We start from the raw sequence: 22,904 nt of genomic DNA on the forward strand, positions 1-22,904 counted from the left end.
GGGTGGTGTGGGGCTGTGGGAGGGGAGGAGCGGAGCTTTGCTGCACGCCCCGTTTGCCTGGAGCCCCATTCATCCACGGGGGAAGATGCACCCACTGCCCCCAACCCGTAGCGATGGCAAAGCGAGACAGCGTGCTGCACAGACAAGTGTTTAATACTAAAAATGATTAAAACCATCCTCACAGAATCGCCCAAACGCAGCCACCTCCCCAACAACGGGCGGGCACAGGGGGCTCGGGCACACTCAGCCCGGTGAGACCCCGCCGTGCAGCATCCCACGGGGTGGGCATCCAGCACTCAGCAGTGAGAACGCATTTCCAAGCTCCGGGAATCCCGCACGCCGCTCACGCCCAGCGCTGTGTGCAGCTGTGTGCTGGCTCCACGGCGTCGAGCTGGGTGCTGGGTGCTCGGCTTCACCTTCCTGCAGGTGCAGGTGCCTGTGGTTCTGCACCTGTGCTGAGCCCTCTGCCAGGACACGTGTCTGGTACAGGTGAGCACGACTGCTGCTCGTCCACGTGCGCTGCTGAGGCTCTGGGCCCCGCTTTGGTCCTCGCCGTGGGGACGGCGCGGGTGACAGCGGGCTCCCTGCTCGAACGTGCTCTGTTGCAGACACCAGGTCCGAGCCACCCAAGTGGGAAAGGAGAACACTGAGCTCGGTGCTGCTGCATCCTCTGCAGTGCGCCGGTGGGAGCCGGAGGTGGCCCTGGGGTCAGTCCCACTCTCTGCTGGTGGGACCGGGGCACGACAGAGCTCCGGGGATGCCAGTTCGTGGGCAAATGCTCTCTCTGTGGCTTCTGCATCTGGAGCGTCAGGGGGATGAGGTGGGGGAGGCAGTGGTGTCCCTGCAGGGCTCGGGGTGACTCAAGAGGGGACCCTCCCAGCTAGGCTCGGGGCCCAGGAGTCACCAGCCCCATCCCCTGACCCCAAACAGTCTGCTCTGGGCTCCTGGGGGACTTGGAGGGCTTCGCTGGCCGCGTGCTGAGCCCTGTGCTGAAAATGTGGCTAAAAGCAGCAGTGTGGGAACCAGGAGGGGGGAGGAAGACAGGTGGGAACAGGTAATGCCTATTGTGGGAGGGGAGCAGAACAGAAAGCAGCTGTGGGGGGGACTGGGGGTGTTCAAAGCCGTCCTCCCCCATAAAGCAGGCAGGGCACACACCTGAAAGCGATCCTATACTGAAGGCTGAAACGAAACCGAAAAAGCAAACCCTGCACCAGCGAGGACGAGCACCTCCACAAGCAGCAGGCAGCGCTCCCCTCCGTGGGGCGACAGCGGGGTGGGGATGGGGAGCCAACGCAGCCTGAGACATGCAGGAGGAGCAGGCTGGGCGGGGACGATGGCAAGCGAAGGGCACACGGCTGGGCAGGAGGGGGCCCGCCCTTGAAGTCCACAGCATCTCCCAAAGGCTCAGCTTTTGGGGCTGAGCGAGACCAAGCAATCCCAAAATCCGCACCGTTGTGTCCCCGCTCTCTGCCCTGTACAGCCTACAAACCCAAAGAGACACCGCCCGGCGACGTGAGCTCTCTGCAACCAAGCAAACCAAGCGAAAGCCCGGCGATCTGGCACGGGGTCACCCCAAAGCTCCCCTACACAGCAGGGCTCTCCAGCTCTGCTCCAGCACCGCCCAAAGGCCACCGGGACACTCAACATCCCATCCTCCGCGTGAACCATCCACGGCAATGACCTTCCCAGCTCGCCTGCACCCCTCGGGGGGGGTCCTTCACAGCACGGCCATGTGGGGTGGGTTGAAGACGCGGCGTTTATTGTTCATTGTGGGCTGGAAGGCGGCGTGGTGAGGGCTGCCTTGCGGGGCCGGTCTCCCACCGCAACACTCTGCGTTACTCACTCAGGGGGCTCTCGTCCCCGCTCGGCCCCCTCAGCCCTCCTGGGCCCATTTGAGGAAGGTGGGGATGTCCCGCACGGGCACGTTGCGGGTCAGCGCTTTGACACGCAGGTTGCGATCGTCCGTCAGCAGAACCACTTCGCGGAGCAAACGGATGGGATCGTCTGGGGGGGAAGAGGAGAAGAGAGGAGAGGAGAAGGAGTGGAGTGAATCCCAGACCTGTGCTCCCACGGTACCATGTTGTCCCCATGTGTGCTCTGCGCCCCAAAACCCCGCGGCTTCCCGCTGCTCCTGGGCTCCCTGCTGCACGCTGAGGTTTCCCACCCCGGCTCGGAGATGGCACCTCGTTTTGGAGGCCGCCTGCTCTCCCCCTGCTCTGGTTTGGGGGCAATCTGTGCGCTCTGCCCGTCCCCTGCAGGCGAGACCCCGCTGCCCAGAGCAGGGAGGTGCTCGGCGCTGGGAACAGGAGGTGCCTTCGCCTGACCCAGGCCAGGAAGACAGCCCGCGACCCTGGCTCCAGCAGGAAGCTGGTGCTATTATTCTGGCGATCTCATTATAAGATCTAAAATGAACCTTTCGCTCGAGGAGCTTTTGGAGTGGCCACTGCCACCGAGGCGTTTCTGGCTGAGGCTCACACAGACAGAACTGAAGGCTGAGAAATAACTGAAGGGATCTTGCCCCCAGATGGATGAGCTGCCCCGCACGCAACACGCCAGGCTGGGGATATGGGAGCCACGCTTACGTGTGTGCAGAGCAGGGGAAGCATATGGGGTATGTGTAAGCAGCTGGGTCCTGTGACCAGAGTACTGTTCCTATGAGCACAGGAAACACAGTGCCTCTGAGCCAGGATCGGAATGGAAAAAACAGAGTTTATGGGAGCCCAACATGGGCCCAGATTGGCCGCGCCAGGAGCGGCAGGCCGAGGGGAAGGGCAGGTTTGCGACGAGCACGGGCTGCCATGGTGGTGTCGGGGCTGAGGGTGGTGGGGAGGTGGTGGGAGGAAGAGGAGAGCAGGACGGCTGCGGGAGGGCAGGACGGGGCTGAGGGCTGATGAAAGCAGGATTGGAAGGTTTTGTGCGGACACTTTAAGAAATGTGTAACAATAAACATCCTCTGCTCCGAGCTGGTGACGCGCCTCCTTGTTACAAACCAGAGGCTGTCAGCTTGTCAGGCCCCATTCGCCATAATCCACATGATTTCAAAATTCAGCATCATTTGCACATAAACATTTGGTGACGGTTTCTCTGTGAATCTGACAAGTTAAGCTGCTAAGAATTCGCGCTGACAAATGTGGGTTGATTTCTTGGGCAGCTGCTGATCTAATTCCCATCCGCACCGCCCTGGCAGCACACTAGGGCTGTCTGGTCCCAGCACATGCTGCCAGTGCCAGCAGGGCACCAGGAGGAAAAAGGCTCCATCCAGGAGGCACTGGGGCTTGCAGGAGGAGCCCCTGACCTTGTGCTGCAGCCATGGCTGTGGCATGCAGGGGCAGGAGATGGCCCTGTATGGGCAGATGGCTGGATGTGCATCTGCTCTTTCCACTCTGGGAGGATGAAGGGAAAGCAGAAGGCCCTGACACGTGGTTTTATGGGCTCGATGCACACTGTGGAGAACAACTACTAAACAGTTGTGCTGCCAGCACAAAGCACAGGCTGTGTGAGCATTTGGAGGAGCCTTCTCACAGGCTGAGGAGTGCACCCAGAGGTGAGCGTTTGGAAACGCAGCAGGATGGGCTACAGCCTGGGGCTGAGTGGGGGCAGGAGGTGACACCTCAGTGCTGAGAGAGGCCAAATGCAGAGGTACAGGCTCCAAGGGCCACAAAAAGAGAAATGAGCAGAGTCTGTGGGTTGCAACTGAGAAGGGCCAAAGAGGATGTGAGGACGTTCTACCTTTGTTAGAGGGCATGAAATCCTTGGCCTTGTCGTTGCAATAGTGGAGGCAGCAGGACAGAATCAGGTCGTCATTGTTTCCCTGGAAGAAAAGGGCAATGTTACTCCCAGAAGAAAGAAAAAAAAACTCCCAAAAAGCCCTGCAGCCCCATCGCCCTCATTTCTGCACTGCCCTGGGGATGGTGACAGCTCAGTGGGCTGCTCTGAGCCTGCAAAGGGACAGGTTCCTAGGGAAGCTCCCAGCCCTGTGACACGCGCTGGTAGCACTGCCTCAGCATGTCCACCTTTGCAGGGCCGTGTCCCTTACCTGCTGCCCGGTGGTGTCTTCGCTGCGGAAGGAGATGGACTCCAGCTCGTTGCCTCGGCTGGTCAGAGCCCTCAGGCAGTTGTCACGGCCCTCGAACCTCTCCTCCAGGAACTCGATGGACTTCCTGGCTCTCTCCTGCACTTGGCGGGCATAGCCTGCAGCCCGGTGCTCCATCTCCGGGCCCTTGGCCAGGCCATCCAGCTCGTTTATCACTTCAAACAGGAAGAGGAGGTACAGTTACTAAGGGACAAGGTGCTCTCGTGACCCGCTGCTGAAACGCACAAGTTGCCAAAGCCTCAGGGCTGGGACACTGGGAGCTGGCTCAGGAAATCTGGGTTCAGCTGCCACAGCGTCCCTGCACTCCTGGACTTGGCTGCTGGTCTGGAAAAGCTTTGCTGCCTTCCACCTCTGCATGTCACCTGGCTCAGCCCCGAGAGCATGGGGACCTCTGCCCTGCAGTGCTCACCGAGGGCACTGTGCCCTGTGAAACTCAGCTGTGAGCCCAACCCACACACCTACACGTGTGACCGAGGGGAGGTCAGAAAACTGCAGGCTCCAAGGGTATCCGTGCCACGCTCTGCTCCCTCTCTCAGCTCCCTGGGCTCACTTTGAGATGCAGAAAGCTGTGAGTGCAAGTGGGTTCACAAGCAGGAGCAGGAGGCTCCTGCTCCTCCACTGGCCCCATTCTCACACCTGAAGCTGCTGTCCCAGCCTGCCTGCAGGGGACACGCTCTCTTCAACACCTCACCCATCTGGGGCTGACACAGGAGTTTGCACATCTGTCCTGACACATGTTGCTGCAGCCGAGCTCGAGCCTGGGATCGGGCAGATTCCCAGCCCGTTTGGTTTCACTGGAGACTGTCAAGGCTCAGAGCCTCCTGTCGGGCTGCCAAGCAGCAGGCACACGGCCCCAGCAGCCCCCCCGAGCCGAGCAGTGCCCGAGGGACACCGGGAGGAACACACCCCGCAGTGCTGGCCCCGCAGGGAGAGCTGCTCCGTGGCGCAGTGTGTGCGAGCAAGACGAGGCCGGGTGCACGACGGTGTGTCCAGATGTGAGCACGAGCATCCTCACACGCGTTCGTGCACAGGGATGCGTGTGCGCAAGGCTGGGCTGGTGTGCACGTGTGTGCGAGGGAGCCTCTGTGCGCTCAGTGTGTGTTTTAGCCATGGCTTCATTTCTGAAGATTGTTTCCGAGCTTGGAGCCAAGTCCTGAGTTCAAGTGGGAACTATGCATTCCTTGGGGGTTCGAGGAGAGAGCTCGGGGTCTGAGGCCTCTCCCCAGTGCTGTGAATCACTGCCCAGGGAGCCTGCGTGATCGCTCTGTTCCATGGTGAGACTGGCACTCACTGTCTGGGTATTCAAATTAAAGCTGCATGGAGCTGCGTTGCTCTTCCCTCTCAAACTGCTCCTCTTGCTACTGCTCCGAGCGACCTGATGCTGCCATTTCCACACAATGCACGGCTGGGTTAGGGGTGGGGGGGGCCTTGCAAGAACGGAACATCAAACAGGAAAAGCTGGTATTCCCTCCCGAAATCCGCCTTCCTGCTTCCAAGCTAAACAGGCTTCAAAGGGGAGGCTTGTTTGTGCTTCTGCACCAGGCCTGGCTTCTCCATGGTGGGGTCAGCCTCAAGGAGCACGGAGCAGGTTAAAGAGCAAGAGAAACAAACGGAACGAGGAGCTGCACGCTTAACCCCTTGCTGCATCCCTGGGATAAACGGTGAGGAGTGCCCCGTGCTGGGGACAGGGCGCAGCTCACGCCTGGAACTGGCAATGGGATGCGGCACCACAGCTTGCTGTGGGCAGCCCAGTCCTCATTGTGCGGGTTCAGGGCAGCAGCACCTGGCTCAGGGAAGGAAACAGGGCTTCCAGCTCTCCTGCAGCTTGTGCTTGCAGGAGCACCGTGGAGGCAGGGCCATGGCTCTAGGGAAGGAGGCAGCATTCCCAGGTGTGAGCACACTCCACGGCGCCCAGGGCTCTGCTGGCTTCCTTCCCTTTGCTTCCACACAACGTCCGCCACCACTGTGCTGAGCTGCGGAGCCCCTTGACAGCCCCACTCCCCCTGTCCAGGGGTCCCTCCAGACCCCGTGGTGGCTGTTGGATGCTGACTCTTGGGCTGGCGGAGCTAGGAGTGGAGGAGGAAGCCCCACACCTGCTCAGAGGGCAGGCGTGCTGTGTGCTGCAGGGCAGGACATGAGCACGTGCGTACACCTCGCTGCTGCACACTGGAGGTGCCCGTGGGGCTGCAGATGGGATGAGGGCAGCCTGTGGGATCTGTGAGGCTCAGCCCCACTCCTACCCCGACCTCTCCTTCTGCCCCCGAGCTCCATGCCAGGTTGGCACTGGGGTGCAGCCGGCCCCAGCACGGCACTGTCCGGAGGAATGCTACCGCCAGCCCAGCGAGCGATCAAACAATCAGAGCAAAGGCATCTAACCAAATCCTCCCGCCACCCTGGGAGACCACCCAGCAGCACAGCCGTTATCTGCCAGGGTGAGTGTTTACCAATAACGGGAACCAGCTTGCTGTTTTACTGCAAGCTTTATAAGGATAAAAAGAAGGGCTGGGCTTGAGCAGCTCTGAGACGCTGGGACACAGGCCGGCCATTTGCTCAGGCTGCCTAAGCCCCAGCTCTGCTGGGATAAGCTATCTGCTTTGATTGTTTAACAATTCCTCCTCCTTGCTCCTTCCAAAATTCCCTCCAAATCCCATTTAACACCCGTGTGCCTCTCCCAGCCCCTGGCACCCTTAAATGCACCATGGGAAGAGGAGCTCATGGTGGGCAGAAAGATGGAAGGAAAGGAGAAGTGTGGCGTGGGGTGAAGGAGCAGCTGGGATGAGACGTGGCTCCAACAAGTAAAAGCAACAGGGTCGTGCCCAGCACAGACAGCAAGCACTGGGACCACACAAGAGGGCATGTGGGGCAGGAGAGTGGGAGCTGGCATGGAGGGAGAGTCTGCACTGAGGGACAGGGAAGCCCATGGCTGGTGCCTGTGCTACTCACCGATCAGGGGCACCACCAGGATGAACTTCCTGCAGTCCAGCAGTGTTACCAAGCTGCTGAGGTGGTCGATGAAGCCGTTGGTGTCTGGGACCAGGAAGACAGGTCTTATCTCCAGCTCCATCTGCCTCATTTGACTCTGGTCTTTCAACACAGCCTGGAGAAGGACACACGATGAGTAAGAAAGACGTCAGCCCTGTGACCCATGGACATTGGGAGCAAAAGATAAGCCTGGCTGGCACACACGCCTCCTGCAGCAGGGACGGCGTGTACAGGAGGCCGTGTCCATCCCACCTGCACTCCCCAAGCACCAACGCCTGTGGGGCCACAGTGGGGTGGTGAAAACCTCCAAAAGCACCCCAATATGAAAACACAGCCCTGTCCAAGCCCTGCCACGGAATGGCTGGACCAGCCTTGAAAACGGAGTTGTTTCAGGTACTGTCCTACTCTGTAGGACTGGCAGCTGCCAGGACTATCCACAGCACCCTGACACAAAACAGCAGGGAGGAAAGGGATGGATGGAAACATCTCAAGATGATAAGGCCACCAGCGAAAACGAACCAGCCTGGGACACAAGCCATGCCAAGGGCATCCCAACCGTGGGACCCCGAGCAGGAGAGGTCTGTGGGGAGAGGATGCTTGGCTGAGCATCTCACTCGCTGTCCCACCGAGTCCTGCACACACCGTGTGTTTTCCAACAACATCCATCTGGGAAACCAGGTGGGCTCCAGCCCTGCAAACTCACAGTGCTGTCCCTGACAGAGCCCCACGCACCTATTGGAGACCAGAGGTGCTCACACACACACGGAGGGTCTGCTGGGTCCCACCAGAAACCCTCCCTGGCCGTACCTGGACCTTTGCACAATGCTATTAGCCAAAATGGGATCAAAAACCTCATGTGCTACTTTTGATGCTATCGAAGGACTTGGACTCTTTAGTAAGTCACAGGCGTAAAAAACTCAGGATGCTATTCTAGTGCTTCCTCTGCTTAAAAATAGCTTCCCCTGACTCGCTGATGTTTGTTGCCTCTAATAGGAACCGGTCACCCACGGAGCACAGCAGCATTGTGTGGAACACATCCACCACGTGAACCCTTGTGAAACAGGGCTTGTGCCCACATCGAACACCCCAGGGCCAGGAGGGGAGCCCAGCTCTGCCCAGCCCTTCCTGCTGATCCCAGCCCTGTTCTGCCTCAGTGTAATGGGGGGATCGGACCCCTCTATGCCATGGCAAAACCTCAGAGGTGTCCTGGAACACTGAGCTGCACGGGGCAGCAGTGGCCACGGAAGTAAGTGGTTTTAAATCCATTTGTAAGTGTTGCTTTAAAAGGACACACCTTGATGCATCTCCAGAACAGCAGCAACCAGAGCCTTCTCCCTGTGCCTCGCACCCATGGGCCCAGAAGGGCACTGAGGGCCAGCTATGGTGGCACCAGAGTCCTGGTACGGGGCCACCATGACAACCCCAGCTGGGCTGGGGTAACGCTGAGCCAGGAGTTGACACAAGTTGCCCTGCAAGGGGACAACGTGGTGAGGGGACAAGATAGATGGCATCAACCATGGCACGGAGCTGCCTCCATGAGGCAAGAAGAGCATCAGTGGGGTTAGGGAGCACAGGGAAGAGATGCACCAGGCCCTGTCGCAGTGGGATGGACTGCGGGATGGGGACCCTGCCCCGAGGCGAGGACCCAACACAGACCCAAAGCGACAGCAGTGAGTTCAGCCAGGAAGGCAGAGCAAAAACCACGCATCATCACAGCAGGCAACAACCATCCCAAAGAACCAGGCGGGGTGGCCCCGTGCTCTCCCCATCCAAGCAGACCGTGCAGGTGATGCCGGCACCAGGCCCCTCGTGCGTGGCACCGGCCCCCCCAGCGTTTGCTGGCCGTACCCAGCTGACTCCTGGCAGCTGTGAGCGATGCCTGTGCCGGCCGTCACGTCCCATTCCGCTCCCCGGGCCGCCCGGTGAGAGAAGGACACAGGATGCGCCGGGAGTGAAAGAGCGAGGTCGGCGGGGAGCGTGCCAAGTCCCCTCGCACAGCTCCGGCCCGCTCGGGGAGCCAGAGGGAAACTCGCCTTTGCAGAGTTCAGAGGCCGGCAGCGAGATTTATTTTTGTTTGTGTGAGTAAAAGGCTGCAGAAGCCTCTGGCCAAGGGGCTTGGGGGGGGGAGGGGAGTGGCCTGTGATTCATGCAGACTCCGGCTGGCCCCCAGCCAGAGATGAAAGGGAGCCCATGTGCAGGACGGGATGGGGAGCGAGCGCCGCGTTAACCCTTCTGCTGGTCGGTGGGCACGGCTGCAGCCCCACGGCATGGGGATGGGGGTCGGGATGTGGGTCGTATTGCTGCAGTGGTGATTGAGCCGCCCATCCCACCGTGCCTCAGTTTCCTCCGTGCTGGGAGAGGAGCTCGAGCTGCATGGCTCAATGGGGGCGGGTGTGGAGACCTTCGGCGCAGCCTCACCTCATTCTGAGTGCTTTAGGACAGACAGATTTGAGCCTTATCAGGGTTAGGCACACTGCACGGATCCGGGGCGAAGGGACACTGTGGGGCTGGCACACAGAGGGGCACCCATGGGAGCAGCAGCTCGCCGCTCTTCTCGGCACTACCCAGCTTTCCTTTCTCCTCCCACTGCAGGCACTGAATCACGTCCACCCACAGCCCCCAGCCCGGCTGCGGTTCCCCGGGCAGGGACTTCTCCCAGGAGCTCGGCAGGAGCCGGAGGTGGCTCCCCCGGCTGCCCCAGCTGGTGGCAGCACTGAGATCAGACGCTCCCGCTCGCACGGTCCCAAATTCCCAGCTCATCCATCAGCTGGAATCACCTGGGGGATTCCCCGGAAGCCGGCTGCCTGGCCGAGGGATTGAAGAGCGAGAAGGGGACTGCGCCTTGCCACGAGCGAACCACCAGGCTGCGTTTCCCACAGAGCCACAGTCCGCTCGGAATGCAGCACGGGCTCCTGCAGTGCCAGGCTGCCAGACAGACCAGGGCTGGCTGCGGGCCGGCTCACCTGGGGCGACACCGCTGCCACCACCCTGGACCACCACCCCACCTGCCTGAGCCACAATCCTGCAGCGGGGCAACCGCTCAGAGGGGACGAGAGGCGAATTTTCCAGGGGCTGAGAACAATGCCTCCTTCGCCTCTCGCTCCAAGGTTTCCTCCTCCCAAAGGTTCATCCGCAGCAGCGTCTTCCTCAGGAGTAAACGTGCCCCGTGCCTGGTAGCAAGCCGGGGCCGCCGCCGTGGCGGAGCCGCCGTGGGTGGGTGTGTGTCTTCCGCAGCCGGCAGGCACCCGCTCCCAGGCAGGTGCGTGTCAGCGCGTGTGCACCCGCAGCATTGTTCCTGCGCCAAGAGGAGAGCGTGAATGGGATGCGGCTATATTTAGCGGGTTACTCACACCACCGCCACAAAGGAGCGGCTGCATCTTAAGGGGGCGGCCGTTCCGTGGGCTCAGGAGGGACAGGAGCGGGGGCTATTTTGGGAAGACATGTCATAATTGGCCGCCCGGTTAGGCTGCTTCTGTAATGCTGAGCAAAACAATAGCAGCATCCAGAGGAAGAGCCTGTTATGTTTCAGGTGGGATGTTTTCAACCGTTCAGGAAACTCGACCGCTCCCAGCGCGCAGCAGCGGCACAAAGGACAGGGGACACCGAGCAGCAAGGACCGAGGGACATGCCAAGCAAGGGGGTGGCTGGAGGCACAGGACGTGGCCCCACTCCACCTGCCCGCCTGGCCTGGCAGCACCCAGGTAGGAGCCTGGGTGGCACACACAGCCCTGCGGTTGTGGCCGCGCAGAAGGGCACAGGAAGGCAGCGGCCAGGCAGCAAAGGGCTGCCCCTCGCAACGGGGGCTGAGAGAGGCTGCGACCTAAACACACTCTATCCTATCTGAGCTGCTCAATGTGATGTTCTGCAGTCCCAGGTTGTTCACTCTGCCTGGACTTTCCCACCTCATAGTTCCCCAGCAGCTTGAGCAAGACGACCCCATGGGCACACCAAACCCGGCCAAGGGATGGCACAGGGATGGTGCTGGGAAACCTCAGAGATGTTAACACACTTGGAAAGGAAATGGGTGGCCAAGAGGGAGAGGCTTCTCCCTGAACCGTGCGCTATCAGGCTCTGCAGGAGGCACTGGGCTCTCCGGGCTGTGCCCAAATCAGAGAGCAGGGATGTGCACAGAGAGCTGAGGGTCCTGGTTGTGCTAACACAGGAGCTGCAACTGCTGGACTCCAGTGAATACATGGGGCTGCAGCTCATCCTTGGGGTAATTAAAGTGGGAACTGAAGAGAAGACGGTGTGAGAAGCCCAGAGATGAGCTAGAGCTACAGGATGAAACCTAGAAGGCAGCAGGTCCCAGGAAGCATAAATCCCTCAAGAAAACCAGAGACCCACAGGTCAAGGCAGGGAGATTCGAGGGGTGCAGCGTGGGGCCGGCTTCGGCCTGGCCTCCCCATCCCAGCTCTGGGCTGCACACATGTTCTGCTGCGGGCTGTTCCCGGCCTGGCTGACTTTAGCGAAGCCCCAAGGACTTTCCTCCTCCACCCAGGCTCCGACTGCACCTCAGCTCTCAGCTGTGCAGCCCCCGAAGCTGCCCACACCCTCATTTTGACCTCTCTCTGCCTGCGAGAGGAGGCTCAGGAGGAAGGGAGGAGCGGGCCGGGGAGAAAGCCCCTGACACATCAGGCAGCCCCCACGCTCCCCACAGAACGGGCAGCGGCCATCCCGGGGGCCCCGGCGCAGCTGGGCCGGGATCGGCGTGCTCTGCCCTCCCCAAACATGTGCAGTTCCTGTTTGCTGTGTCTGTACAAGGCGGTGGGAAGTGGGGAATTTACTTACACCTCCCGCTTAACAACCCTGGGAGGCTGGAAGGCTTCAGGCCGCTTTAATTTACAGCCCATCTCTCCAATCTCTCACTCATTCGCTGCTGCTTTCTTCCTTATTGTATTAATGTGACCCAGGTACCTGCCAACAATAATGGACTCGCTCGCGGGGGCGGCCCCTCCCTCCCGGTGCAAATTTCTACCTTCGCCTCGATAGGATTTTCTTAAAATTTCAAATGCAAAAAAAAAAAAAGAAAAAGAAAAAAGGGGAAGAAAAAAAAAAAAAAAGGCGAAATCTGAAAGGTTTGGGGTGGGTTTGGAAAAGTGAAGCGCAGTGGTTCTGGGCCCGGCGCCAATAGCCGGAGGGTACACATGTGCGCGCTCTCCCAGTAGGGCCTTCAGCAGCCCTGTTTTACAACCACCTCGGCACACACTGCAGAGTTCACGCATATGGCCAGACAGATGTGTCTGGCTTACGTTCAAGGCTGGAAAATGAAGAATTATGGAAGTGAAGGGCCCTGGGCATTAGAGAGGGCGGAGGTGAGGGGGAGGGGAGCCAGGGAGAATTTTCCTCTGCTGAGAAATCCTCATCTGGGCCACGAGGCTGGAGGAAGAGGGGCTGCGAGCAGCGAGGCGGCCAGCAGCGTGCATGTCAGCTCGCTCTTAAAGCAACAGAAGGCACCACGAGGCAGCTGCTCCCCAGCTTGCTTCACCGGCTCCCACTGGGAGATGTGCTAAGATTAGGCCAGGGCCAGCACAGCATCACCTGTATCCCGTCTGTTTGTCCCCATAACGATGGCAACGCTTTGCAAGCAGTGCTCTGGCCGCGGCAGCCATCCGCAGGCTGTTTTTCCTGCTGTTGGCTCCCACATGAACTCTGCCGTTCACGTCCCACCCTCTCCCCGGTCTGCCTGTGCCCTGCTGCATGGGAAAGCTGCCTCCTCACTGAGCCCTGGGGCCACCGAGCTGCTGTCCCAGCCCGGGACAGCCTGCTGCCTGGCACCCGCTGCACTGCAGCCACCAGCAGGAGCTCTGTCAGCACTGCAGGGAGCGCCAGCAGCTCCATGAGAAGAGCTGTGCAGCTCACCGAGGGCTCCTGGAGACCCAGCGTGCTCAGGGAGGGCAGAGCTTACCCTGGGGTGGCTCAGCAATGCAGGTTTGGCACTGCGCTGTGAGGGTGCAGATGGGTTTTGTAGTGGGACTAAGGGACATGTCAAGAAAGCTTAAACATAGCTGTGTATACCCAGCACAGCGAGACAGGGTCAGCCTAAAGTAAAGCAGCTCCTCAGCTGGACATGGTGCCATCCTACCTGAATCTTGTCCTGCCGACGCTGCTGCTCTGCCACCTTCCTGGCCAGTGCTTGCTTCTTGGCTCGGAGTTCCTTGATGTCCATCTCTCCTCCGCTGCCTTCAGCCTCTGAGTCATCTTCAAATGCCTCAATCCTCACATCATCTTCCTTCTTCCAGGAAATGCACAGAGACAAAAACAGGACAGAAGTGATTGTAAGGGACTGCGGCTCTCCTCATCTCAGCACACAAATCCCCACCCGGCACAGTCTGTCCCACGCTGATGGGAGAGTACTCCAAAACCCTTAAAAGAAGCAAGCAACATAAATGCACGGCAAACACGCAGGAAGGTGAGACACAATGGAATGGGGCAGGGATGCCAGACACAAGGCAGGGCAGGGGCAGCCCTGTTAAAGCTCCGTTCTATAAGCAAACTGCCTGGTGTTGGAAAACCCTTCCCACGGCCCTGGGTGAGTCACTGATGCTTTATAGGCTTCAGCTCTGCAAGGTGGGGAGCATGGTATTTAGGGAAATACTGCTTTGCCTGGCACGTCCCTATGAGTGGGGGCTGTTGGTGCCCACCTGCCTGCCCTGCGGCCGTGACGCTGCTGCCTCACTTGAGGGCAGACACACGTGGAGCATCTGAGATGATCCCTAAAAAGGATAAGGCAGCACTGCTACCCGGAGCAGGCTGCCACGTGCGAGCACGGGCCCGCAGTCTTCGTTTCAATGATCCCAGCACCGTGCAGTTGCATGCTCCTTCCACCCAGAGCCACGCACACGCCTGCCCGCAGAACCGAGTGCTCCTCTCCACTTGTGACTTCTGAGCCCTGGGAAGGAGGAAGAGGGAGCCCTCGGGCTCACTTCCCTCTCTGGGACAGCCTGGACCACAGAGGATGGGGGATGCTGTGAGGCATGTCGGGCGCAGATCCGCTGTGGTTTTTCGGGTCGGGCTCTGCTTGCCCGGGCTCAGGGCTGGTCACACTGGCAAGCCAGGAGCTGCCTTGTGCTCAGACCCCAAGGAGGAAGCTCCAGGGTTGCGCAAGGAGAGCACGGAGAGGTTCCCACAACCACGTGGAGGCCGTGGTTACGAAGCAGAAATGGGAGCACACAGCCCTACAACAGAGAGCGGTGTCCCTGTCACCTTGGTGGGACCTAATGACCCCAGATATTACACGGGCTGCAGTGTCAGCTTGAAAACCTCCTGCTCAGCCTCCAGAGGAGGACAGGGGTCTGGGAAACACACTGCAGGCCACCCAGTGCTGGCAGAGGGGAAGCACCAGGCGATTCCCTCGGCACTGGGAGGGGACTGGGAGCCCGGTGGCTCTGCCCCTCGCTGCTGTTTCCTCAGCCTTTCAAACTGCAAGATGAAACACAAGAAAGGAGTCAACCTGCAGAGCGGCTGGCAGGGCCCTTAAACACACACACGGAGCCTGGAGCGAAGCAAGGCCTACAGGAACAAGCAAGGGCAGAAAAACAAGAGCTGAATTCCTTAATCACATCAGGATGTGAGAGGCAGGGGAGGGACGGGGCGCCAATGTCAGCTCTTCCTGTACGTGTGCTGGAGGCTGGAGCCCGGGCCTCTGCTGCAAGCAGCTCCACAGCTCTCAACTTGATCCTGAGGCTGAACCCTGACGCTCCCTCACCCACCTCCCCTCCCAGGAGGGGCGTTCAGGCCGGGCCCCCCTTGAATGCAGTACCAAGCAGCATCTGGAACTCATAGCAGCACGCAAGACAGAGGCGCAGGGCCCGGGCTGGCAGCAAAGGGCACAAGGAAAGCACGCTCGAGGGCCGTGCACTGTTTGCCCCCCTGTTCTCCCCATAAAATACACATACAGCTATAAATAGTGGGGGCTGTGGGGCAGGCAGAGGCTGGGCCCCACTGGGGTGATTCTTCCTTCACTGAGGCGCGCTCTTCCCGCACGGTACCTGATCTTCCAGTTGTTTTCCCTCTTGGCTTCCCATTTCCTTTCCCATGGCGTCTGGGACGGGTGCCACTGACACATATTTTCCACCCTTGAATGCCAGCAAAGGCTCTTCTTGTCCACAAAGGGCTTCCAGGAAATACTTCAGAACTGTGACCCTCTTGCAGTCGGCTGCAATAACCTGTGGGGTGAGGGCGAGGGGGTTGGGGAGAGGGAAAGGAAAACAGTCAGTGCAAAGGGGAGGCAACAAGGAGAGGGGAGCATGGCATCGAAGGGCCCTGCAGCCCACAGAGGGGCACCACGCTGTGTGGGGTTCCCCTTTGCCTCACAGATGGGGATGGGAGGGATTTGCCCAGTGTCCCCAGGGAGGGATGAACAATGCGGACAGTCCTTACCGTTCTGTTCTGTCTCAATTGCCAGCACCCCCCTCGCTGAAAGCAGGAGGGAGGGATGCAGGTGTGAGGTAGGCGGGCAGGGGCATGAACACCAGCTCCATCCCGACCCCATCCCGCGGGCCGGCCCCACAGGCCGTTAAGGGAGCCCTTGTCAGGGAGACTGGGATGGATCTGGCCAGAAGGAAACTCAATAGCTCAGGTAATTATCCATTTATGAGGCTCTCAAATGGAGTTTCCAGAGCACGGGAGCACGGTGCCTCCGTGGCCCTTGCCTGTGCCTCCACCATGACCCTCCTCATCCCCCACCGCCGTGGGGCTCCGCACCTGCAGTCTGCTCCTCGGGTGCTTCCTGCTGCCTGCGGTCAGCCATGAGGAAGCAAACGGAGCCTGGAAGTGTCACCCACTCTGTAAAATTCACATTCATGCCTGAGAACCCCTTGCTGCAGAGCCCACCCCATCCCCAGTGTCTCTGCCGATTCCTAGGAGGAGCGGACCCCGTCCTTGGGACACACAGCAGGACGCTGCTAACCCTGGGTCACCCGGGACAGGGATAGGGGCAGGCAGGGGCTGGCAGCATCCCACAGCGCTGCACCATGCTGCCGTGAGAGGAAACTTCTGCTCTTCCACAATGCTGCCAGTTTCCTCTCCACGGGCTAATTTTAACCACCGCGTCGCTGCTGTGCGTGTCAAAGACCTGACCCTGCTCTGACCTGCAACCTCCCACCCTGGCTACTGCCCACATGAAGCACCCTCGGGGTGGGCAGCAGAGCCATGGTGCCTTGGAGTTGCCCCAAGCCTGCCTCTCTACAGGACAGAGCAGAGGACAAGGTAAGGTGGGAATGGGACTGTCCCCTCTGTGCCGTGTCCAGCCTGCAGTGAGCCCAACAAGTGTCACAGAAGGAACGTTCCCATCCTCCTGGCTCTCCTTTAGGAATGATTCTGCCATGGGGAAAGTCCAAAGGGAAGAGAAAAGAATGGCTGTCATGGGAAACACCCCCTGTGAGAGCTGACGGCTGCAGTGGCCCCGGGGGAAGTGGTGGAAACCTCAGGGCCAGGTTCACCCTCAGCCAGACGGTAACTGCACGCAGGGAGCGGCCTGACTCAGCCAGGGCAGCTCCAGCCTGGGGTTTTCCAGCCCTGGCAACTGCAGCTCCCTCGTGCCAAAGGTGCTGGGAGCATCCTAGAGCAGCCTGCTACCTACGTGGGTACGGCTGCAGGAACATTTGTGCACCGTGGGGTGCACAGGAGTGGTGGGGAAAGGGATGCAGGAGGGGCTGATTGCTCCCGAAATAAAAGGAATTGCATTTAGCTTATGACCCACGAGGTTTTCACGTAAGCTCCTGATGTCCTGCCAAGCCGGTGCAGCCCGATGCTCCAATTCAGCTCATCTGCTAAGGGAGCAAAGAGCCCAACCGAAGGCCCATGACATAATGCCACAGCAACTTGTCTCATGAACACATTTTTCCAGCCCACATGAATGAAAAACAGGCACCGAGCGAACGCGCCTCACATCCCCATCACGTGTGCACCGGGGCTGTGCCAGAGCCCCCGGGCTGCCTGCCTGCCTGGAGCCAGGCTGGGGAGCTGGGAAAGGAGTGACCCGAGAGTGGCAGCCCAACGGCACAGCGTGACATGCCACCAACTTCCCGTTTCGTTGTGAAAACGTGAGTGCCACGTTCCCAAAAGCCACGGGGATGGTGGTGGGGTGCACGGCGTTAGCTCCACGCTCACCTGGGGGACAGCTCAGCAGAGCCACCGGGGGCTGCGTGCACCTTTCCAAAGCTGAACGTGAAGTGGAACAGCACTGATGCATTCGGTGATGCAGCTGTGACACCCCGGCCCTACGCACCCTTCCCCCTGTGAGCGTGCAGCCAGCCAGCAGGAACTGAAAGCCTGGCCCCGCCGGGTATTAAAATAGGGCTGACACGCACACAGCCACTCTCAAAGGAAAACTGAAACTGAGAACTGCTGAAGTGGGCCGGTGCCCTCCGATGTGACCTGGGTCGGTTCCCCCACTGTGCCTCGCGGGGCCGTGGCGGCGTTGGGTGCCAACCCTGTGTCACGCGGCCGTGCCTGGAGGTGTGAGGTTTCTAATCTGACCCCGGATCAGACACGCTAACCGCAGGCAGGCTGGTGGCACGCTCAGATGGCTCATTAGTGCTGCCAGCTCCTGGCTCACCCACGAACGTCCCCCGATCGTTGGGCAGGACGCAGCAGGATGTAGGTTTACACGCGCTAACTGCCTGTACTGAACCTCTGGGCCGCTGTGTTTGAGTGCTCTCAGGACCGTGTGCTTGCAGTGCCTCCAGGTGAAGCTGAGACCAGAGTCCCCGGGGGCAGTGGGTCTGGGGTGAAACAAAGCAGCCCCGCTCCTGCTGGGGGTCAGAGGCTCAGCACCTCCCTGCAGCCGGGCGAATCGCCGCCTTCAGTGGGCTTTTACAACTTGTTAATTTTACGCAGCGTCCTAAAGAGCAAATAACTGTGAGGCAGGAGTGCAGCTCCTTCAGCTGCATTCAGCCTGAGGAGCTGCAGCAGGCAGGCCAGCTGCAGGAGCACCACTCCGAGCGGGGACTCAGACCACGGAGGGATGCTCCCACCGTGTGCTCACTGCGGGGTGCAGGGCTTTGCTCGGTGAAAGCCTGGACTCGGCACACACACAGGAGGCAGAGGTGCTGCAGGAGGGTTTGCTCAGAGCTGCTACTGCTACTCAGCACGCTTGTGGGTGAGGGGGAGACGCCGGCATGTCCCAGCAGCCAGAGTCAGAAGGGAAAAAGGACAGGAGAAGGCTGAGTCACAGCACGGAGAGGACCTATCCTGGATTTGGAGACAGGAATGGGACAGGACCGGGAGGACAGAGCCAAACCCGTGACCCAGCATGGGGAAAACGCTGAGTTTTGCTATGCCGACTTAAAGCACAGCTTAGTTAGAGTGAAGTGGATGATCTGTGTCCAAACCAAGTGAGCCCCAAACAACCTAAACCATGCAACAGCCCCGGTGTAACACCCACACTGACCCCCTGAGCACCCCAAGGCTGAATGCCTCCCAGTACCCCACAGACCAGCTCGGGGCATGCAGGCAGCACAGCAAGAAAGGAAGGCAAAGGTAAGCGGTGGCTTTGCACCATCCCCTATGGGTTTGCACAAAAGCTGGGTGTAACCCTGCTGTACCCCAGCTCTGCCTCTGGGCTCGCTGCGCTGCCAGGATGTGGCCCCACACTCAGGTCACAGGGGTTTGGCCACCTGGGTAGGACCGGAGCACCGTCACAGCCGGGCAGCAGCGCTCACAGCTGGGTTGCACCCTGGTTTCTGCAGCTGAGGGCTTTCAGCCACAGCTGCTCTCTGAGAGATTAAACTGACTTTGGCTAACCCTGCAGGCGGGCTAGGAGCAGATGTGCTCCCAACAGCCCCTCTAAAGGGGGCAGCAGCACGGGGTGTGCCCGCCAGGAGCCCCCCAGAGCTGCTGGGTCAGTTCTGCCTCTCTGACTGGCACCTAGTGGCTGTGGGGCAGGAATACAGATGGAGTCTTCAGTCAGCTAGGCCAGGAAAAAGCTTAAAACTCCAAATGGAGAACCCACACTGCCACAGGTCTTCTGTGCCCTCAAATCCTTCGTGCCATGGCACAGCCTGGCAGTGCCCTAGAACCACTTCACAGCTCCTGCAGACCCCAAACACAGCCGGCTCATTCCCCTCCTAGGTCACACCCTGCCATGGGGTTGGGGAAAGCTGTGCATCCCAAAACACACCTGAGGGCACTGCAGAGCCTCCTGTGACCACAGCTGGAAAAGTCAGAGCTCCATAGCCCCGAAGGGAAAAGTTTCTGATGGCTTCAAAGCTTTTGGCTTTCGCTGATGCTTGGAAGATGCCCTGATGTGTTCACTTGTTAGCACAACGCCTCTGGGAAAAGACTGCAGGGATTTCCATGGGGGAAAGCGTTCCCATCCCCTCCAGTAGCCAAGTGCCCCAGTGCCACGCTGCTCCATGTGGTGCTGGGAACTCCCACAGCTAGGGGGGAGCACCTGGGGCATTCCTGCTCTTTGAGGTCTTTGAGCACAGGAGAACAAGGGACTGCAAAATCACAGCTTAACACCAGGCAGATGAAAACACCAGGCAGGGAGAACCCCAAACCCTGTGCATCTGCCCCCAGACCACGATCCCACGCTATGGGAGGAGGAAGGCACGATCCCTATGGCACTGAAGCCAACGTGGCACCAACTTGGGCCACGGACTGAGCTCCCCATGCGAGCTTCCAGTCTTTTCCTTTTCGGGGACTGGGGGGAATTTATTTCCTCTGCCATTTCGGAGGATGCCTGCCTTGCCAGAGATTGTTCTGCAGAGTTAAGAGAGATAAGAAAGTGGTTAGCAGGCACTTCGGTGGAGGAAGGGAGGACTGCTTAGTAAGGGAAAGGGGACTGCTCCGAGCTGCTGGTGGCCATACCCATGCATGGGCTGCAGAAGGGGAGCTGCCAAGAGCTCCCTGCCCCAGAAAGCTCCCAGGATGCTGCCCTGCAGCCCTCACCCAGCACCTGGGCAGCAAAACCAAAACTTGCCCTCAGCAGCACAGGGAGGGGAGAGGGAAGGGTGGAAGGTTCTGCCTCGCCCTGGCAGCGCAGCAGCGAAGCCCTTTCTGGGAGTTTGCACAGCTTATACATTCTCCATGCAGTTCCTGGACGCCTTCCATCGCAGATGAGAGTTTTATGTCGAATTTTAAGTTTGACCACAAATATTTAAACTTCCTTGGACCACAAATGCTGTATCTTCTTTGTGGTTGAGTTGGCACTGACGGAGTATTTACAGATCCCTGGATGTCTGTCTGTCATTTAAATATCTCACGGAGGTGCCAAAGGCTGCAGAAGTGGAGGGGCTCTCAGGCAGCCCCCCCAGATCCGTTCCCCCTGGCCCCCAGGCTCGGCGGAGCTGTACAGGGCACAGACTGAGCCGTCCCGTACTCGCACTCCATTAAGTTTGCTTTTCAGAGAATGTCATCTGAGATCCCACTGCAGCTTCCCCAGCTCCTCGCCCTGCTTGATATTTGAACTGGGATGAAAGCCTTTGGAATTTTCTCCACTTCTTTTAGGAAACTCGGGATTTCTGAGGCTGCAGGAGGACTGTTTGAACGAGAACCACTAAAACCCCCCCAGGCTGCCCCGCTCCCACCTGGCTGCTGGGGTTTCACTTCCTCCAACACGAGCAGTTCTCAGAGGGTCACAGTCCGGAGCTGCTGAACTGGGATTCCACTGTAGGGAAACTGGCCAGGGTGGGCAGTCTCAGTGGTAGGAACACAGGAGAAACACAACCAAAGGACACCACAAAGGTTCCTCCTAAGCACCCTGTGCCAAAGGAGCTCAGAGCTGCCCTTCTGCTGTGCTGGATGAGGGGCTGAGGATGCCTGAGCACGCACCCCCAACTCTGCATTAACAGGAGCACGCCTGCACCCAGGCCCCGCGTTACTCTATTCTACCAGGTTGTGCATGCTTCATTCCTCCACCCTTTTTAAGCTTAGAACACAAGTCAGATGCTCAAGCAACTGATTTAGGAGAACTTTTGAACGTGGGAAACATGCTCCTGCAATGCTGCCTCCATCACCACCGCCGTCCTCGGGGCAGGAGCTCCAGCAGTGCTGCCCACATCACAGGGTGCAGCACTCCAGCTGCCCCGAATGAAAAGCGACTTCGGGGATGGAAGGAGAAGCAGATCTGCTTTGAAATAACAAGCAGGCGAAAGCCACGTGAGCAGGGAGCAGCCTCTCCGAGTGTCAGCTGCCACAAAACTCCCTTGAAAACAGAGGGGTGGGGACACGGACGCAATGCAATGACACCAGAGGAATGCCAGCACAGCCCCGGAGGTATCGCAGCGCTGGGGCAGGGCGGGCAGCAGCTCACACCACGGCCAATGCAGGGAGGGCCAAAGCTGCACGTTGCTTCCCCTTGAGGGGGACTCCCAGTGACGCTGGGAGGAGCACTGTGCCTCAGCGTCCTCCTCATCGTGGGGCTGCTCCAAGCACGCCGTGCTCCGGAGAGGTGGCCTCGCGCGGAGCCGAGGCTCTGCCCCCTGCACACAGTGCTCTCGTCTCGTGGCACGTGGCTCAAACCTCTAGGCTGCTCACACACCTAGGGAAAGGAGCAGGGATCGGAGCCGCGGCTCGGCGGAGAGAGGAAAACTATGCAGCTCTTCGCCGCGTCTTTGTTTTCTCCAAAGCTCCTCCTCCCGGGATCGGGATGCTGAGCGCGGAGCAGGGCCCCTGCCCTGAAACGGGGGAGCTGAACCAGAACAATAGGGTGGGGACTCTGGATGGGCCCCGACGAGTGGGGTGGGCTGGAGCGGGGGCACCGATCCATTCTTTTGACTTCATTCACACTTACAGCTGCGCTAGAGACATTTCCTGAAAGCACAGTAGGAAGAGAGGGGTATTCGCTCACTCCACCCTCCATCTAACGCTGTCCTTGCGATCCAGCCATGCACGGAGAGCCAATTCTGGCCTTTGGCAGAGCTGCAGGCCAGACATTACAAGCACTGGTGTGAACAGAGCAGGTCCCCACCCGATGAGCAGCGCACAGACTTGGAGCAGAGCGGCCAGAGAAAAAGAATGCGGGGAAATGCGGAGTGCTGTCCCGAACTTCACGAGGAGGTGTCAACAGCATTTGGCTTCAGGACGACGAGAGGCACAGCCACCAGGAATGGGAATTTGGAAGCACCATACGGGGTCTGTGCCACCATGCTGCCCTGTGGCACCGCCAAGCACCAGGGCCACCAGCCCACAGCACAGCACAGAGCAGAGAACTGTGCAGCCCACGCTTCCCTGGCGTGTTTTGATCCTACACGTGGAGCCTGGAAAAACAGCTTTTTTGGGGGTGGGTTTTTTTTTTTTTTGCTAAAAACCAAAAAGCAGCCTCTCTCCCTCTGTCAAATCTGGAGCTGCTCAGTCTGACTCACACCGGGCTCTCCTGATCCCAGTGGGCTCTGCTGGTGACACTGTGCACCCAGGGCTGGGACACCTCACCATGCAGCCCAGGAAATTATTGTCCATTCAACCTCCAAATTTCAGCCATTTTTTGGTGAATCCCCAAATAAAAAAATAAAAAAAAAAAGGAAGCTACAATTACGATTTTTTTTTCCAAATGGGAAAAGTATTTCTTTCATTCTCCCATAACACAAACCCAGCAAAACATGAAAAACATGAACCCAAACCAAAGCTCAGACATCACATCTGGGGAGAGACCAAGCATGGAAAATTTTAATCCAAAGGTTAATGTTTGGGAAGCTCCGAGTGTGTGAAAAGAGGGGTTAGATGGGTGCTGCTCTGTGGCTCGAGCAGTTGTTGCCGCCAAGTGGCGGCTTTCAAACGGTGCCTGCCTGCCCCAGCCCAGGCTCTCGGAGTCAGGAGGCTAAAATAGAAAACAACTGAAATCACTGCAAGCAAACAAACAGTCAGATCAGATGCTGGAAAAGCCAAG

The 22,904-nt window shown here is 59.1% G+C and overlaps 1 protein-coding gene across 3 annotated transcripts in view; it reads right to left on the minus strand.

The window, feature by feature from the left end:
- Nucleotides 1–820: 820 nt before the first annotated feature.
- SMG6 (SMG6 nonsense mediated mRNA decay factor) overlaps nucleotides 821–22,904 on the minus strand; it is an 88,638-nt gene continuing 66,554 nt past the window's right edge. For 2 of the 3 annotated variants that reach the window (XM_065731877.1, XM_065731879.1), the window contains exons 14-19: nucleotides 15,064–15,240; nucleotides 13,158–13,307; nucleotides 7,037–7,190; nucleotides 4,037–4,248; nucleotides 3,730–3,811; nucleotides 821–2,004 (exon numbers count right to left, since the gene is read on the minus strand). In XM_065731877.1, coding sequence (XP_065587949.1) covers nucleotides 1,874–2,004; nucleotides 3,730–3,811; nucleotides 4,037–4,248; nucleotides 7,037–7,190; nucleotides 13,158–13,307; nucleotides 15,064–15,240 — 906 coding nt within the window. In that variant the 3' untranslated portion in view covers nucleotides 821–1,873. The remainder of the gene's footprint in view (nucleotides 2,005–3,729; nucleotides 3,812–4,036; nucleotides 4,249–7,036; nucleotides 7,191–13,157; nucleotides 13,308–15,063; nucleotides 15,241–22,904) is intronic. The other variant, XM_065731878.1, reaches the window with a different exon arrangement.

The sequence above is a fragment of the Cyrtonyx montezumae genome, unplaced genomic scaffold (assembly GCF_038088225.1).
Source record: "Cyrtonyx montezumae isolate F1298 unplaced genomic scaffold, pur_monq_1.0 scaffold_15, whole genome shotgun sequence".
NCBI classification, from domain to species: Eukaryota; Metazoa; Chordata; class Aves; order Galliformes; family Odontophoridae; genus Cyrtonyx; species Cyrtonyx montezumae.